The sequence below is a fragment of the Leptosomus discolor genome, chromosome 10 (genome assembly GCF_034619465.1).
Source record: "Leptosomus discolor isolate bLepDis1 chromosome 10, bLepDis1.hap2, whole genome shotgun sequence".
Classification (NCBI taxonomy): domain Eukaryota; kingdom Metazoa; phylum Chordata; class Aves; order Leptosomiformes; family Leptosomidae; genus Leptosomus; species Leptosomus discolor.
The window spans coordinates 16,063,824-16,082,993 of record NC_141400.1 but is presented as its reverse complement, the minus strand read 5'-3'; the positions used below and the strand labels follow the sequence as shown (position 1 = coordinate 16,082,993).

The 19,170-nt window shown below is 37.0% G+C and overlaps 1 protein-coding gene across 4 annotated transcripts; it reads left to right on the top strand.

Moving 5' to 3' along the window:
• The first annotated feature begins 1,772 nt into the window (after window positions 1–1,772).
• Window positions 1,773–16,706, top strand: CNOT6 (CCR4-NOT transcription complex subunit 6). 4 transcript variants are annotated; one of them, XM_009953972.2, is made up of 11 exons: window positions 1,773–1,884; window positions 4,413–4,599; window positions 8,364–8,449; window positions 9,444–9,533; window positions 9,640–9,708; window positions 11,162–11,319; window positions 11,831–11,985; window positions 12,926–13,080; window positions 14,040–14,270; window positions 15,594–15,796; window positions 16,484–16,706. In XM_009953972.2, the coding sequence occupies exons 1-11, from the start codon at window positions 1,773–1,775 to the stop codon at window positions 16,694–16,696; spliced, it is 1,659 nt and encodes a 552-aa protein (XP_009952274.2). In that variant the 3' UTR covers window positions 16,697–16,706. The 4 variants fall into 4 exon arrangements, with proteins under 4 accessions (XP_009952274.2, XP_086327038.1, XP_086327036.1 ...); XM_086470912.1 differs by having other exon boundaries at window positions 12,926–13,094; window positions 14,048–14,270; XM_086470910.1 differs by having other exon boundaries at window positions 11,162–11,361.
• Window positions 16,707–19,170: the final 2,464 nt, after the last annotated feature.

Here is a 19,170-nt window from a genome sequence, read left to right as displayed (position 1 = left end):
ATAATCTCATCTATTTACCCACAATTCACTTTTTAAAGGGGAATTTCTTTTCACTGCAGAAACCTGGTTTTGACCAGTAGTGGCAGTGGGAAAGGGAAGGAGTGTGAATTAGTAAAAGAGCTGTTGTATTAAAGTAAGCATGCGGTGCCTAAAAGCTTTATTTTAATTAAGATGTGTAATTAGCTGAAAGTTTGGGGGAGGTGGGTTTCTGTTGTTTTTTTGATGTGCAGAGTGAACATTTTCCTGTAAATTCAGATAATAAACAGATAATAAGTCTGATAGTCTAAGTTACTAACAGGTATTCCTTGTTTATTGTCTATATAATTACAACACTCCTCTGATGTATTCACTTTGTCTAGGGGTATGAAAAAATTAGAAAGCCTTAAAAGACCTGCTAGGTAGGTGTGCTCATGATTTTGACCAGTATAGCTGCTTCTTTGAGTGGTTTTGGGTAGTATTATAATATTGCTGTGATGTATTTTGCTTAATAATTGCATAATATTGCTTGTAATGTGTCTTTTGTAAATGTGATTTGAGCCAGCGTTGTTCAATTTCTCTATTTCATATGAATAATTTTATAGCTTGTTACTTGTGCCTTTCTGTATGTGTTTGGATGTGGCAGCTTAAGATGGTGAAATCTTTGCCATAAAAGCTCTCAGATATATGTAGGGCAATGCAAAAGCGTTACTCTGCTATGAATCTGATTTGTGTTGGAGGACCTATGTGACTTGAAAATGTAGAGTTAATTTGTAAATTAATATAATATTGATTTATTTATTTAAAACATATGTAAGCTGGTTTTCCTCTTAAACTGCCTAAAACCCAGATGTATTTCTCCTGGGATGGAGGAGAGCAAGCTCATGGTACACACATGGGTTGTGGCACAGGGCTGTATTATGGAGCCAGGAATGCCCTTGCCCCTGCCCCCGTTTGCAATGAAGCAGTACAAGTATGTTGATGTACAGGAAAGCTAGAAGGAGGTTTTCTGGAGTGGAATTTTTGCCACTTTTCTCTCACAGTTCGTGATTGGGTATGGTAAAAAGAGATAACTTTACAAGAAACATTTTTTTAATGACTTATGAGGAATGTGAGAGAGAGTGAGAGAAATGGACTTAAACTTGTGTTAAACACGTGGCTGAAGAAAGTGATAGAAATGTCCACCTTGGGTACAGTATTTTCAGATTGAAAAGAGCAGTATAAGGGTTGGATTAAAAGCTGTAGTTTTGCAGACTTGAAGAACTGAGGATCTTTTTGAAACCTTTTTTTTTTTTTTTTGGATGCTGAATTGTGTGAAAAGTTAAGAAACCTTTGCAGTAAACCTGGAACTGATAAATAGGCAAGGTTTTTAGCACGTTTTCCTCGTATGAGGGAGAATCTGGTGGTGGTGATCATCACTTTTTGAAGTTTCAGTGTTGAAGAGCCAAGAGCCTGCAGTAGGATGGATTGATTTTGAAGGAAGGGTCGACATACTCGTGAGAGAGGAGGCAGGACACAATGTTTATGTTGGTTTACAGATACTGTTAAATTAATGGGTGTGGGGTTAGGCTGTCGTCTGCCATTCTAGGAGCATCAGGAATCTGTGTTCTATTTTACAGCAGTCTTTCCCACTCAGTGAAGTTTGTAAATGGGCATGGGTTATCTTTATCTGAAGTTTTGAAAAGTATCTGGAGCAAACATCCAGTGCGAAGTTTAACTGAAACAGAAATTGCCTTTTAAAGATTTCTTAGTATTTAAGATCTTAATTAATTATTTGTCTCTTTGTCTCAACAGGAATGCCCAAGGAAAAGTACGATCCACCTGATCCACGGAGGATGTACACAATTATGTCCTCAGAGGAAGCAGCCAATGGAAAGAAGTCACACTGGGCAGAGTTGGAAATAAGTGGTAAGAAACTGAGGAATGGTCCAGAGTTATGAACTCATTGCAAGTTAAGAGTAGTTTAGGTAGTACGGGCTTGGATGAGAGGTCTGAGGCTGAGTTACCTGCCTTGGAGTGAGCCAGCACACCAACATAGTAGCTGCCAGCCTCTGGGTGTGTCAGGGGAAGAGGTTGGTTTGGGATAACATAGGGAGCTGTAGGAGAGGTAAGTTGAGGCAGGTGGGGAATCCTAACATGTAGGAAAGTTGGGAAGGTGAGGATACGGACGTGAGCTCTGTGTGTTTTAAGAAGATGGGGTGTGTGAGAGCATGGATTTAAGTTCGCATTTGTCAAAGAGGGGAAGGTGAAGTTGGGGGTGATATATAGACATGTGCTGTTACAACAATGTTGTATTAGTCCATGACAGTATGGTTTCTATTGAAGCAGAAGTTTTCAGTTTAAAAGCAGTTGTAAATCCTTGCTCTGTTCTTGAGACTAAAAAAAAAAATCCTCAAAGAACTGTGCTAGCTTTGAGCTAGTGTGACTTCTGTGTCTTTTCTTGAAAATAAGATAGTGCTCAGAATTCATAAACATGAATTCCAGCTGGTGTGGGACACCAGTCTCTCTTGATTTGAGGAGTAAGTTCTGATTGTGCTACATAAAGTGTGTTTACAAGGAAATTCAAGCAAGTATTTTAAGAATTTAAAAATTATTTTGTGATGTTGTAAATTTAGGCTGAAATTTTACTTAAATATGGAGATTCTTTAAGAGACTGCAAAAATTACCGTGTGGTGTTTCTAAATGACTGTCCAGTGGAAAAATTTATAGGAGGAGGAATACAAATAGAGTTCTTTGAATTGTGCAGAGTCTTTCCATCCAGATCATTGAATCTGTGTCTTGCTTCAAGTGCCACGTGCCTTAACATGTGAATAGCTTTCTTTACTTGAAGGTTACAGATGCAGAAACCTAGTTAAATGCTGCTTCAGGAGTCAGCATTATACATCAGCATTAGGCTTGGATATCCACTTGGACATCTGCTGCCTCTGCACAGGAAATGCATTAAGTGATGGCTCTTGCCTTTCATGCCTGGTAATCTCGCTATAGACTGATTCCAGCCAAGAGAGGAGCTGGTAGTGAAGAGGATGGATCTGTGACGTTAATTGGAAATCCTTTCAGCTACAAGGGTTCCTTTGATCACAGTCACCTGTTTGCATTGCGGGGGGAAGAGGTGTTAATTCAATTTTAAAAATGCAAGGAACTATTGATTTGTATTAAAAACCTTTCAAAAGCTTTCTTAATGAGCATGACAGTAGCATGAATCCTTTAAGAACTGTATGCATTTGCCTTGCAAAATAAAATGTGACTGTGTTTTTGTTTTATTAATGTTCACACTGTCTTTACCTTGCAAAATACTTGATCATCTAATAAAGAAAGCCACAGATGTTTTAATGCTCTCATTTAAATCACTGAGCTTTTTCACTGCAGGCTTTTTTACACCACTCGCTTTCTTATAGCTCACTAGAAATGGTACCTGTATTAAACCTTTTGTTACCAGGGGCCGAGTCCCAGATACATGTGTATCAGTGTAGCTTTCCCCAGGCACTAAATAAGGCTTCTTTTATTTTGAATAAAATAATTTAAGGAAAGGAATTATATGTGTGTTGGTATGATATTAACCAGATCATCTTAATATTGGTGAGTCATGGTGGGGTTTTTAAAGGCAGTTGCAAGTAACTTTTTGCCTTGGACAAACTGGTGTTGGTACTCTTCTCATGCTTTTGGTACAGTGAGATGACTTCTATAAACGAAAAAGGATTCACTCCTGGGGGGTGGGGGGAAACTTGGAGAGAAGAAATGTTTTGAGACCTTCTAATGATATCTCACATTCCTTGCATGCAGCAATGCAAAAATCTTGATTCTGTCACACAAATCCATGTTTCCACCCTTCAGTTTATATAGAAATCATACCGTTTTTTAAAATATCTGGCAATAGTTTATGCAGCTTTTAGTTGAATGCCAGATGGAAATCCATGTTCTCAACTAAGCATCTTAGTCACCCTAAATATAGTGCTTCTATCTGTTCTTGGCTGGATTAATGCCATAGAATAAAGATTTTTGGGTTGAAAGATGTTGCACAGAAACAAGGGGTGAACTGAAGAAGCATCTTTCATCTCAAACATAAACCATAATTGAAAAAAATCTGTTTCTTACACCTCTGTTAATTATTGAATTCATGGTTGGCTAGTAAATTGTCTTGTTTGGTATGGAACTTGAGAAAGATATTTAAACCTTAAGTATAGATTGGAAAAAAAAACCAATCTAAGTGTACCTGGCAACACATTACATTCTCTTACGCATTGCAGAATTCTTTTGATGTATGGAATCAGTGATTAATGAAATTCTCACTGAATAAAATAATAATAATAAACACAACAAAACCAAATAACACTCCTCCTCAAGTCTGTCCCCCCCACCCCTTACTTACAAAATATGCAATTACTGCTAAACCTATATACTTTAAATGTTCTGTTTTCTTTTGTACCTTCCTTCCTCAGGGAAAGTGAGAAGCTTAAGTTCGTCATTGTGGACACTGACCCATTTGACAGCTTTGCATCTCAGTGACAACTCCTTATCCCGTATTCCTTCAGACATTGCCAAGCTTCACAATCTGGTATATCTGGACCTGTCCTCTAATAAAATTCGCAGTTTACCAGCAGAGCTCGGAAACATGGTGTCACTCAGGTGTGTAAACGTTAACAGGAGTTAAAATTCTTCTCTTACTATTTTTTAGCAACAGTTTAAATTTCAGCATAGTTTTTGCGGTCTGTGTCGCTATAGCGGTGCTGGCTTTTCTGTGATCTCCTGTTCCGATGTGAGACAGTACGGAGTGGACTTCAGAAGTGCTCAGTCGGATGGCGATCACTCATTTTATATTTTTCTAAGTCAGGGTTCCTCTCTTATGCATGTCTTTCCAGACTCTTTTACAAATCTTTATGTGGTGTTTTTATCTAAGAAATACTGATGCACAAAAAAGTTGCTTTTAACTCATAGGAAGGTAGGAAAAAGGTCAGATTAAACATCATAATCATGCTAACTACAATTGTTTTCCTCTTTATTAATATTTAGTAATTATTCTTAACAATTCTTCTTACTCTAACTCTTTATTTTATAACAACTGCAACTTGTATAACATCATCTCCTTCCCACCTTTGCTATCATGTAAGTGCATTCCTGTGCAAACTGAGGAGGATTAAAAAAATGTTCTAAACGCACCTTTTTTTTTTTTTCCCCCTCAGTTTTACAGTGCCAAGCTGTGCAAAGTTTGCATGGAATGATACCTTCTTTTCAAACTGAAACATGAATAGTGATGCCTATCTAGATTGTAACTAAGGCTGCAGCATTTCACTTTGTAAAAATACTGTTATGTAAATATATACATGATTTATATGAGAGTAAATATTTACAGGCAACATTCCTTTGCCCTTGACCCAAATGAAGAGCCTTATCTTAGGTTTATTAGACAGTTACCAATAATTGCCTTCATTGCTTTTAATTTTGAAGACATTTATGGACAGCTTTCTGAAATCCAGAAAACACTGAGTCTAAAATAATGAGAATCTTATTAGAAGTAAAGAAGAGGACAATAGAGAACTGGACTGCCAGCACAACTCTAATGAAACTGGAAGCAAAGCAAGTTTACACATAGAAATATCAGTCATTGCATTTTCTTCTACTTAGAAAAGTCTGCTCTGTTGGGGAGGATTAAACTAGCTGATTAAATTGGTACTAAAAGCTCAAATTCCAAAGCAGTTAAAAGTCTCAACCTTGGAGGCTGAGCAAAGGGACCTTGCTTTTTAGAGCGTAATTGGCAGCTCTGGTTTGTAGTGTGTTGTATAGTTGTTTTCAGCTGTGAAGTACTCTGTTCTACAGAAACCTTTGCGTTACTATTTCAATTAGAAGCACTTATTAGTAAGAGGTTCTTACCTCCTTTATCCACTCTTCAGGTGTTCTGAGCTAGCAATCCTAAATTTGCTGGGATATTCGCAAGTTCATCTTTGTACTTTGTTAGCATCCTTTTATTTTCATCAGTCTTTTTCCATGTAACATGTTGTTGTAAGCATAATACTCATGACATGGAGTTAGCTTAGCAGTGTATAGTCATTAGTAGTGTCAAAAGATGTTTTGCCCCCTTCCCTATGCTTTCCCCAATTTATTCTCGCTAATTCTATGAAGCTTGAGCTCTTCCGAGTCCTAGTTCTCTTCTGAGTAGAGAAGGCTAAATGTTGTGAGTGTGAAATGTGTAGCTAAGGTCTAGGATCGCACTAGTTTTCTGTTTATGACCTAAACATGACACTTGAATCCAGAACTCTAAGACGTGAAAAACTAGTGCAGTGATCCATTGTGCTCTCTCTGTCCTCAGTAATTGCAGCTGATCCATGATTTCTTTTCACTGGGGTGAAAGTGAAGGAAAGCCCATAAGCGCATCCTACGTGATAGCGCTCTGCAGGTCTCAGCTGTGCTAGAGTTTGATGGCTAGGCTGGCTCTTGTTGCAGACACTTCCCATAGCTTCTGGGAAGTTGTTCAAACTAGCAGTAGTTCAGCACTGGGCATTGCTAATATCCTGAGCCACTGGAATCGTTTGTGCTTTCACACTTGAGAATTGATAGCGCAGGTCTTCCACATCTGGAGCTCTGGGTTGGGTCCATACGGCAAAGCTTGCCTAAGGCTCTTGCATCTCCCTTTTTACTGCAGGGGCTTGAAGAAAGAGGTGTCAGAGAGAGCAGTAAGATTTCTGATCTTTGTAGAAAGAGGTGAAGAAATACACACTGTAACATCTTATCTTGGAAAGCTCAGCTGTAAAACAGATTCTCTTGATATGCTTGAAAGAACTAGAGGGATTTGCTGTGATCCCCTTTGCTGTATAGAGGGGGCGGGTTCCACAGAGGCAAGGATCATTAGAGAAAATAAATCTTTCATCCAAGAGAGAAAGTGTGATGATACCTACTGCTGTGCCATTCTTCCAGCTCAGTATTTTTCCTCTAGAGGAATTTAGTGTATTTTTTTGTAATACATACCCAATGTTATTTAGACTTCTGCAGTGCTTCGAAAAACTCATAGAGGAAAAAGTAGCTTCCTAAAGAATGAACTAGCAGCTTTATAATGTCATATAGAATATCATCCCTAAAAATAACAGCAATTTAAATCTCAAATGTGTATGGAAGTGCTGAGATCTAGTGGAGATGTTGATTTTTATCTTTTTTTAAAACACCCCCCCATCCTCTTTGCTACCTGCCATGTGCCTCATTCATGCTGGGGAAAGCCCTAGAATGACACAGTGGGCTTCGGAGTTTCTCTCTAAAATAAATGCTTTTGTCCATGAGATTTTATATTGGGAAAAACAAAAGAAAAAGCCTCAATTGACTAGGTATGTTATGGTCTGGCAATCAGTTGAGCAATGACTTGGCATTTCTAGATAACCCAGTGAAATAAAAAGCAAGTCCCCTCCTGTATCTTCTTCCACTATTACACACCTGAGTGTTTCTAAAATAGGCCACTTAACTTTTACTAAGGTTTTTAAATGCGCAGTGAAACAGATTTCTTAGGAAGTCCATGTTCAGGAAGGGCTGGGCACAGTTTACTTTTGAAATGCAGGGCTAGAAGACGAGTTGTGTCTCTTTGCTTCAAATGGTGTCTTGTAGAACTCTAAAAGAGCTGGCATCCAGGTTTCCTTTTTTTTTTTTTCCTTTTTTTTCATTTTTTCCCCCCTTTTTGCTGCTCCAAAATACTCTTCAAGTCTCTAGGCACCAAGTTGTAAACACTCTGAAGCAGCAATTTTGTATTGAGTATGGTGAGGAGTGTCTTCACTGCTTAGATGGGAATGCGTTTAAGAAAGTGAAAAGCTCCTGACAAGTCCATTTTCTCTGCCTGGTTCGTTGAGATCTCAGAATTCAGGACGTGAATTCTGTTCCTGTCTGCATATTGATTTTGTAAGACAAAAAGCACACGTTTTGCTTAACACTGAAATTATGAAAACAACACAAAATGACTGTTGTAAATTATTGTTACAGGGTAATGTCATAGCTCTAATCGTACTGCCATGATCCTGGATTTTTTGCTTATTTCTTTTCTGGGATATAATTTCCCTTTATTTGGCCTTTAATCACAGCCAAACTGTTTCATGGTCTGGTTTGTTAGAGCTGTTACTGCTTCATCACTTGTTGTTATGGAAGTACTTGATTATTGCTAGGGTTCACAAAATTTCTGACTTTTTAAGAACTCTCCGAACAGCTACTTTCCTCTGTACTTCAATGTAATGTGTATTTTGTCTATGTGTGGGTTTGAGTACAGCAGGATTTCCCTAACTATTGCTGTTTTGTCTTTCAGTTTTTCAGTACTGTGGTTTGCTACTGTATTGTTTCTCTTGTAGTTAAACTTCTTGTACTACACTGCTGAAGACAAATGTTGGTCTGTTTTCAGCCCTATATGATTCTTGTTCTATCTACAGGGAACTACATTTAAATAACAACCTGTTACGAGTTTTACCTTTTGAGCTGGGAAAACTGTTCCAGTTACAGACTTTGGGTCTGAAAGGTATTGCTACTTTTTCTTGGTATCTGTCCTTGTTTAATGATACTGCTTCTGAGATGTAATGGCTGTAGACCGCTAGTTCAAAAGCATGGCTGAATAGCGATCCCAGATACGGGCACTTACTTCACGTTTATAAATACTGTTATTTAGGGATTATTTAAAGAAAGAAAAAGCACCAGTTTGATGAAGCACTCCACGTACAAAGAGGTTTGCTTCTCTTTCCACAGAGTGAGCGGAAGCTTTCTGTTGCTTGCATGAGTGCTGCTTTAACTAAGAAGTAGGCTGCAGTTACCTGTAGGTATTCAACTCCAGCCAAAAGGAGCATGCTTTGTACTGCTGTAGGGTACTCTGCTGTTTATGCAAGCAGCAATTTAAATATTTCTCTTTTTTTTTTTTTTTTTTTTTTTTCCCTTTTCCCCTGAACTGTGTGGATTCTAGCTATAAAATTGCTCACCTCAGGGAAACTTGTATCAGAAAAGCAGCAGCACTGAGTGATACAATACCTCTACATGCTGTTACATCTCAAAAGTCTGTGTTTCTCCCCCTTAAAACTGGGTAATTGCAATGGGTGTTGTCTGTGAAAACTCTTGCAATCTGCTTATGCGTTCGGCAGGTGATAGACTCTAGTCAGATATGGCTGGCAAAGAAACTGGTGGTGGATGTTTCACCCGCGTCGTGCAAAGCGAGCAGAGGTGGCTGCTGTGTTTGGCCTCGTCATCTCTGCCTGTGTGTTGTGCCACGCCAGTTCTTCACTCCCGTTAGATCCACCGACTGCCCTTGTCTGTCAGAAGACAGACGCAGGAGGGAATGTGGTTATTTTCACTAGAGCTGTTCACACATAGTATTTTGTGGGGTTGAAGACCTGAGACTTAAAACCTTTAAGTAGTTCGTTGTAGAGGCAGTATCTTTTCTCAGAGATGCCAGCTTGAAACGCTGATGTGTAAGTTCATAATGGTTCTGTTTATTTTATTCAATGTTTCTATAAATGTGTTTGCAGGAAATCCACTTACACAGGATATTCTGAACCTTTATCAGGAACCAGATGGGACACGAAGGCTACTGAACTATTTGCTTGATAATTTGGCAGGTACTGCAAAAAGAAGTAAGTGATCATTCTTAAAACATTCATTTCTGCTGTGTAAAATAAATGTGATTATCACTTGTTGTATCTCTACTTTAAAATGTTCCCATAGTTTCGACAGAACAACCACCTCCAAGATCTTGGATTATGTTGCAAGAGCCAGACCGTACAAGACCAACAGGTACTGGAACACTTTAAGGACTTTTTTTTTTTTTTTTTCCTTTTATAAAAGCTGTTGATCTTTACTATCTGCTGAAAAAAAATTAATGCTTAAATTAATCAATGATTTGTGCAGTGCTGACCAGGCAGCTGAAGTAGTTCTATTTCAATTGGAACACCCATCTTTTACTATAAAGCAATTTCTTTTTAATTAACAGCCTCCTCACAGGAATTGAAAGTGTTGTTCACAATTAGTTAAATAGCCGAATTATAACAGGCTTAACTGAACATTTGTTGAAGAATAAAAATCCAGAAGAACACAAGCATAATTTCCAAAAAATGTAGAATTTTTTTTGCTTTTAAGTAACCAGTGTATCATATTTGACTCACCACTTTTCTTGCTGTTGGGATTCAGGTCATGTTTGTAGTTGTTTACTAATTTTTCTGTATGCATTGTCTAAAATAGAGCATTTTCTATCTACTTGCACACCAAAAAATCTTAGTGTGTTTCTCAGTTATTGCAGTGTCCTCTCTTTCAAGGCTGATGTACATTACTTTCCCCTATTGATTTTATTAAGGCGATTGCTTCAGAGATCATGTTGTTAATGCAGCTTGTCTTTTGCTGTCACCTGTTTGTTTTCAAAGTGCTGGGCTTTGACCCCCAATCAGCCCGAGATTGTTGTGTCAGTTTGTTAGCTCTTCAAACAGCTGTCTTGTTCCTTTTTCCTGAGTTGTACTACACCTTTGAGAGGAGCTCCCAGCACGCTTCCAAGTGTCTTGTTATTGTGCTGCAAATTCCTTAGTGCTTTTTAAAAACAAACCCAAAACCCCAACAAAACAAACTTGAGATCCATGCTGCTGGATTACCTGTCAAGATGCCTCAAGCGCTCTCTTGTTATCACTCCTGTTCCCAATGAATACAGAGAGTAGATGTTTCTTGTCTTTACACCTGAATTGTAAGCTTTTTGAGGTGGAAACATCTGGGGTTTTGTTTTGCCTATACTTTTTCATAGTGAGAAGGGATCCTTACGCTGCCTGTGGATCTGTTACGGTTCATGGTGGTAATAATTAAGGTAGATTTTAAATAATCTATTAGAAGAGTTTGCAAACCTTTGTATAGCTAGCATATGTAAGTGTTCAAATACACATGCCTTGTTTTAGGCTTTTCACAGTAGAGCACCACTTAGCATAAAATACATTTGTCTGCTATTTACTGCATTAACCCTAGAAAGGGGGTTTTGGTTTTGTTTTCTAATTAAATGCTAGAAAACAGCTGCCGTAAGTCCAAACTTTTAATTTATCTCCCTAGAAGGACTAACAACTTTTTCTTAGTATAGATGCACGTGCTGTGTTTTGATTGAAGCAAATGAAGCGTGAGTTGATGAATTTGCAAAAGACCAATGTGAAGAACATAATTATATATATTTTTTTTTCATGAAACATACCAGTGTGTAAGTAAAATTATCGTTCTGCAGCCTTGTTCTCTGTCATGTGTTACAACGTGCTCTGTGATAAATACGCTACCCGGCAGCTGTATGGCTATTGTCCATCTTGGGCATTGAACTGGGAATACAGAAAAAAAGCCATTATGCAGGAAATCCTGAGCTGCAATGCTGACATCATAAGTCTTCAGGTAAAAGATATACTATTATTTCTTTTCCTTTTCTATTCCCGTGTGCTGGGAATTTCTCTATATTAAAGGTATTTACAGTAAGTGATCTGTTTTCAAAACCTTCTGAAAACAAAAAAAAAAAGAAGTGGTGTTTAGAACATTATTTGTTGCTTGACATCAAAAGAATGCTTTTCAGCCCACGCAGTTGGATTGTGAACCAGCAGCTGCTGATCAAAGAAATGTACATGGGGGTGTCTTTGTGCCTGCTTGTGTATGTGGGGCTATAATTGACACATTTTCAAATAAAAGGCTTGAGATAATCATAACTCTGGGGATTACAAAAATTCATTTATATTTTCTTAAAATAGGGATATTGCGCTCAAATTTGCATTCTCTGATGTACTTAATTCTTACTTTTTTTAAAGTAAATCTAATTTGAAAGTGATTTACACTTCTGAAGAATCTAAATAATATCAGTCTTCTGTATTTTGCTAATAGTACACTCATGCTGTGCTGTCTTATAATTTTATAGGAGGTTGAAACGGAACAGTACTACAGTTTTTTCCTGGTAGAATTGAAAGAACGTGGCTACAATGGATTCTTCAGTCCAAAGTCTAGAGCTAGGACAATGTCAGAACAGGAAAGAAAACATGTTGATGGTTGTGCAATATTTTTCAAAACAGAAAAGTAAGTTATGTGTTTTGCAAAGTCTTCTATTGTGTCTTGCTCTCTTTCACATAATTTCTCAGGTCAGTCTATAGCTCAAACAGTTTGGCATTAGTCGTCCTTTTTGTAGTCATTCAGTGTTTCTCATAGAGCATTCCTGACCTTAGAAAGAGTGGTCTGTGCATAACTAGCAATAGAAAATTTTACCTTGAACTTTTGTTTGAGTTGAAATTCCGTTCTCTTCGAGCAAGGCAGATTAGGAGTTCACTAAATTGTACTTCAGTTGTTGAGCGTGTGTGACACAACCATTAGGTGTTAATGAAAAATGAAGCAAATGTCTTACTTTCTTGCCTTTTTTGAGTAAAGCAATTGGTAATCCCCGAAATAGCTGAAATAAGACCTCAGATGACACTGACTTTTTGATCCATTAGCCTTCTGACAAAGCAAAAGGCAAGGCACTTAATATCACAGCTCGCTTCTGGAAAAAAAGCTATCGTTTAAGAGCTGGAGCACTTACTGATTGTGTCATATTGTACTTGTCCAGCTGTTTGAGTATGAGGGTAGTAACCTCCCTTCCTCCTCCTGCTTCCATTCCTTTGTGTCCACAAGTCGGTGCCAGATTTGATACCTTTTGTCTTAGAAAAATGTTGTCCTTCTCTGTTAAACTTGCATCTTTGAACTAGAAACTGGTGTAGAAATTAGAAATTCTGAAGTTTCTCAATCTCATCCCCACACCTGGGAAATAAAATCTTTTACTCCAAACTAAGGTAGTATAAAATACATAAAAATTGTTAGGAAGACTGTATCCTTTTATTTCAGTTTAGGATTTTATGCAATTGTGTGATTGGCTGAGATTTTCACATCGTAAATGTGTTTGAGCTTTAATTAAAAGGAGAATTATCTATAATATTTCCCTTGTATCTGGCTCCTGAAAAAACTGTATGTGATGTTTCTCTTTCAGATTTACTTTGGTTCAAAAACATACTGTTGAGTTCAATCAACTAGCTATGGCAAACTCAGAAGGTTCAGAAGCTATGCTGAACAGAGTTATGACAAAAGATAACATTGGAGTGGCTGTGTTGTTAGAACTGCGAAAGGAATTGATAGAAATGTCATGTAAGTCCTATTTAGTTTAGATTTTCCATAGATTGTATTTTGTAAATGAAGACATTGACTTTTGTAATAGCCAGCTAGGTTCTACAGATGAATATAACTTTGCACATTGTACTCTCAGACAAATTTATTTCCGAAGAGTATATGAGGAAAAGTTGTATTGCTTAAATGCTGAAGATTTTTTTGGCACTTACACTTTTTTGTTTAAAAAATACAAAGTTTGAGTGTTTGTTTTTTTTTTTTTTTTTTTGCTTAACATGTGTTATGTACAGGTATCAAAGAATCAGTTGGTGCTGGTTGTGTGTTTCTGGGTCATGTATATCCGCATCATCTTAGCTTGTTATTTTCTTCACTGTCATGGTTATACAACCTGTTTGTTCTGCCCTGTCATTCTTAACTTAGGAAATGTAAATTGCCTTTATAAGTATTGCAGTGGGTACCTGCTCAACCTGTGTTACATTTATCCAAATGATATTTTATTAATTTGGATTCTAACAAACAAGCCTTTTTAAGAAGCGCTTCTGGCAAGAGAGGTAACTTATAATGTGGGTAACTTAAAATTCAGAGCTCCTTGCTTAATAAGATATGAGCACTGCCTGACTACTGTCACAACCTGAGGAAAACTGTTGTAATTTTTTAGAACGATGCTATTTGCCTGTAATGAGGATTATCTGTTATTTATATTAATTCACGGTATTCTTAGATACTAAGTGTTGCCTGTAACAAGATTATCTGTCTGTTAACAATCTTGAATGTGAAACACAATTATTCCTAATGCTTTATATCGACTAAAACACTTAGTAGATGTAAGAGGAGTTGTATGACCCTCTTAATTGATATTAACCCTCTTCAAGTTACACTGGCATTTTATTTTATTTTTTCCTTCCCTCAAACTTCTTGTTTAAAATTCAATGATAGTGTTTGCTGACCATGTAAGGTAAATAATTGATTTTAATTTTTAGCTGGAAAGCCACATCTTGGGATGGAAAAGCAGCTAGTTCTTGTAGCTAATGCACATATGCATTGGGACCCAGATTATTCTGATGTGAAGCTGGTTCAGACTATGATGTTCCTGTCCGAGGTAAAGAACATTATTGATAAAGCTTCTCGTAGTCTCAAACCTGGTGTTTCGGGAGAACTTGGAACCATTCCGCTTGTACTGTGTGCAGATCTCAATTCTCTACCAGACTCTGGTAAGAGTTCTATTTATTTTTTTTTTTTTTTTTTTTTAAGCTTGTTTCAAGTGTATAACAATTTAAATTTCAAGGTCTTACTTTTTTTAAAGGGGTTTTCAACTTAGAGAATATGTTGTTTGATATCATAAGCTCTAAAGTTATAAGAAAATAGAAGGGAGAGAGAAAAGATAGAACTGGGGGGTTTTTGTGAGTGACCTTACTGCCTCTGCAGTAGTATAGCGATATCTGGTCTTTCAGAAGCATTTTCATTGTTATCTTAAAATACAGGAATGGAAAGGACGAAAATATCTTCCAAAAATAACTGGAAACATGAGTATGTTGCTGATAATTGGGTTTTCTTAATTTTAAGTGTGAGAAGATAGGTTCTTCTCTCTAAAGTTGCCGACATACATTTTCTGCAGTTCAGATGTTTTAGGACTTCTAAAATTCAATACAGCTCTTGCCAGAAGGGGATTTTTCAGAGCTTTTCACTAACATACAACTTTTTTTTTGACTTGGTAACAACTTTATAAAGCGCAAGAAAAGAATGGATTCAGTGATTGCCTTCTTGGCTTTCTCGTGTTCCCAGCTGAAGGGCTGAACTCATGAGCCATCCTTCCTTCTTACTGCTAGTTGTTCAATATAGCAATCTCCGTTCCTGGTCCCCCTTCCTTCTGCCCTCTGCTTGGCAACTCTTAACGTCTCTTAGGGCCGATGGGAGCAGTTACTGCTCAGCAGTACTGGAAATCTGATTCCTTTTGATCCCAGGAAGGCAAGTGTCGCTGGTGACTATTGCGATAGCCAGTTCACGTGACTGGTGTTCTCGGAACAACTAATTACTTCTTTTACTTTCCAGAACAGCACAGCTATTCTGAAATTAAGAGGCGTGATCGTAGTTTTCGAAGACACAAATCTTGTCAATTTGGCTTTGCAGCCTCTTTATTTGAAGTAGTGTTACAAAAGTTGGTTTTTCAACAACATTTAGCTGAAGAACGTTGGAAGCCAGGCCTTGAGCATAGAGATGAGGAGAGGAGCAAGCTGACTACCTAGCTTCTGTAGAATTTTACTTCCAAGTTTTTCATCCCCCTGCCTGTCTGTTCCTTATTAACCTTCTCTGTTTTTCTAGTCAAAAGCATGTTTCTTTGTTCTAGGTGACATTTGCTTGTGATAAACATTGCCTTGCAATATTTTAAAAGAACTCTTGCTGACTGTGTTGTACAAGTGATAAGGTTTTGCTTATATAAAGCATAAAGTTGCATGTATGACTCGGAAGTACCTACCCACTCCTATATGCTGAATGCTTGTTAATACCCTCTTGTGTATACATGTCTCTCCTAATAGGTGTTGTTGAGTACTTGAGCACTGGTGGAGTGGAAACAAACCACAAAGATTTTAAGGAACTGAGATACAATGAAAGTCTTACTAACTTCAGCTGTAATGGAAAAAATGGAACAACAAATGGAAGAATTACACACGGTTTCAAGTTGAAGAGTGCCTATGAGAATGGTCTAATGCCTTATACAAATTACACATTTGACTTCAAGGTAAGGGCTTGGCTGATATTTCAGAAAAGTTTTCCACTTTGAAGTTTAGATATTGTGATTTGCTGTACAAAATTGTTTAAGAAAGAAGTTAAGCTGTTTGGGTGACTAACAGTAAATTCACCAAGTTTATATTTAAAACTTGGCAAACTAGAGAACCCAACAGTTCAGTCTCCTAGAACTAAATTTTCCTTTTTCTTGTAACGAACTTGTAGTAGACTTGCAAGAGTTGGGGTGCTGTTAACCTTCCCTGTAAATAGGAAGATTTTGTATTTTGGTACTCGAAGTTAAATGAAATAGTAAAACAGGGGCACTTAAGCTGTCAGCTGCAAAGAAATAATCCATGTTGCTACTGGAAAACTCTCGGTGCTTTGTTGCCCAGGGGAAACCAAGCTGGCCTGTCTCCTCTTCAAGATCAGATAAATGTGATTTGAAGCTGTGTAGGAGGTTGGAAATTACAACCACAGAAGCGTAAAAGTGTTACAGGGTGGACTTTTCTTTTGTTTTCCACATCTACATTGAGCCACCCGTGGGATATAGGAGGTAGAAGCCTCCGAAGCTGCTGATGTGCTGTAGAGAAAGAATGGGAGCATTTCGCTTGTAATACTGAGCTTGCCTTTTGTTTGGAAGAATAACTCAAGTCAAGAATAAATGCTAATAATTGATTTTTATTTCTTCTCTTGTTTTTAGGGTATTATTGACTACATCTTCTACTCAAAACCTCAGCTAAACATACTTGGCATTCTTGGACCTTTGGATCATCATTGGTTAATAGAGAACAATATAAGTGGTTGTCCGCATCCACTCATCCCTTCTGACCACTTCTCACTTTTTGCACAACTGGAGCTTTTGCTGCCTTTCCTGCCTCCTGTAAATGGAATCCATCTCCCTGGCAGGAGGTAGTCAAGTACATTTTAGAGGGCAACCTCAATCTAACTTGTACAATTGTAAAATCTGAATATAGAGGAGTGAGGTATGGCCAACAGGGATTTTTTTTCTTAGTAATCTTAATCTTAAATCTAATTATTTGCTAAAGACATAGTAAAAGCCAGGTGCTATCAACAGACACAATTCTGAGCCCAATATACTTTGTATACTGTTTGACAGCGATCGGTGCGTTTGCACCTTTCTTTAATACGTTACAATTAACCTTCCTGTTTCTTTTATCCAACGTGACATTTTCATGCCTTGAAATAGGGAATTGTTATACAGTATATTCTCTTTGCACAGTTATCTGTAGCACTACTTTTTTGAGGCCAGTAGGAACATCCACAGAACATTCTTCCGTACTTCACTCCCTCCTTTTTCAGACTTGTTTGTAAAATATAGAATTTGAATTTAGCCTTTATTGATTGTATATGAACAACAGAAAACCTGATTTATGAGATTTTGTACTTTAAAAAAAGAAAAATCAGATTTGGAAAATGATTGTATTGTAAACTAAGGCTAAATTTTTATCTGTTTTCATGTGTTATAAAGGCCAGCTTGTAAAAGAGGTTGTCACAGGTTTTCTCTGCTAATGATTTGCACTGTTAGGGTTTCATTAGCCCTTTTGTACTACTTTTTATGTTCAATTGAGAACGTTGCTTTTAAAATCCAAACCTGTAAAATCTTAATATCTTACAGAGATAACTAAATACATTCTGTCTATTTCTGATCTTAAAAAGAAAAAAAAAAAGCATGGAGTTCTCGCAGAACAGATAAGCTAAGCAGTGAATATAAGTAGACCTGTATGGATTGAAGATTATTGCTGATGTGTATACCCTCAGATATTTTTCTCATCTCTAACTTTTGAAGTAAAATTTAGGGATACTTGTGTACAGCTTCTTCATTACTGTTTTAAATACTTGTCCTATCTCCACTGTGCCTGCTTAAATTTGTTCTCAACTAGCACTGCCTGTGCATGCAGAGAGATCCTGTGCATCCTCTTTTATTTTTTTTAAATAATGTTAACACTTGTGAAAATTTTATGAAGATACTTTTGTATAAGCTGTGGCATCTCTTTTTTCCTTTGTGAAGCATTGAATATCACACTTTCGAACATGTTCAGGTTATGGGTACAGTTTCTAGCTTCTAATACCCATGCACTGCTTCTTTCGGTGTCATTGCACAGTGCCGTTTTTCCCACTAAGGATTACTATCATGTGAATTCTCTTCCGTTTAAGTGTGTTCCTCAGTTTCAGAAAGTATAATTCCTTGAAGAAAAAAAAAACAACCCTATATTTTCTATTGATGAAGCAGTGTAAAATAAATGCATTTTCAATACAGGTCCCAAAGACAATTCTTCAGATCATTTTTTTTAAAGTGACCAAGTCTTATTTCAAAGTGTCAAGCAAGACTAAAGTTATAGTGTACCCTCAGTGCCATTTCTGTCATGAAGCCAAGTATATAATAGCTTACAAATTTAACTTGTTTATTTGTATCCTAAAAGGGAGAATTTATCATCTCCTTAAACTAATACAACTTTGAATAATCAATGTAAAAAAAAAAAAAATAAAAAAAGGAGATAGAGAGCTTGGTCTTAAACAGCTTTTGTTTCAGCTGCGGGCAGGGAAGCAAAAGGACACTGAGCATTAAGAGAAAACTTTCTAAATATTGTGAATTTTTATATATAAGAGAGTGGATTGGTAATAATGATTCAAAATTTTATTGAAAAATAGTCGGCACATAAGTGTGCTCAAACCGTTCTGTTTTAAGCTGAAAGTAAAAATTACAAACAGTTCGGATATGTAAAATGTACATTTTAAAATTTCAATAGGAGAAATTTTGATCTTGAATCCTTGTCTGGGACCTGATCTCTTGGGGTTATTTTGTTTTGGTTTTAGTTGTGAAAACACCAAACATGTCCAGTTTATAATCAGTACATTGAAATGCTGGTAGTATTGCTGTAGTAGACTTAATGCGTAGTGTTACTTTTTTTCTGTTTGTTTTTTTTGGGTTTTTTTGTAAAGTGTGAATAAAAGGTGTTTTACTCATGTTTCCTTAATGATGTCTTGGTAATATACATCATGACAATTTCCAGTGATGATGAGCCCGTTTAGCTTGTCAAACTGAGCAAAGTATTTTTCTTTTCTGATTATCTGGATTGTGTAATGAGTCCAGAAAGCTTTACAGAAGGGGAAGGGAAGCACTTACTCATTTTGTATTTCTTAGAGGGGGATAATTTACTTTAATAGATGCTGGAGCTTGAGTGCACTTGTTAGATTCTAAAGGTTTGAGCTTTATCCAATATGTGTTCTCCTCTATTGCTTAGTCTTAAAAAATATTTGAATTTATGACAGCATGTTAAAATATGGCCCCTTGTGCTTTTGGAGACACAGCTGTTCCTACTTAGTCACCTTACAGTCTAAGGGTCCATTTAAATAACCATTTCCTCC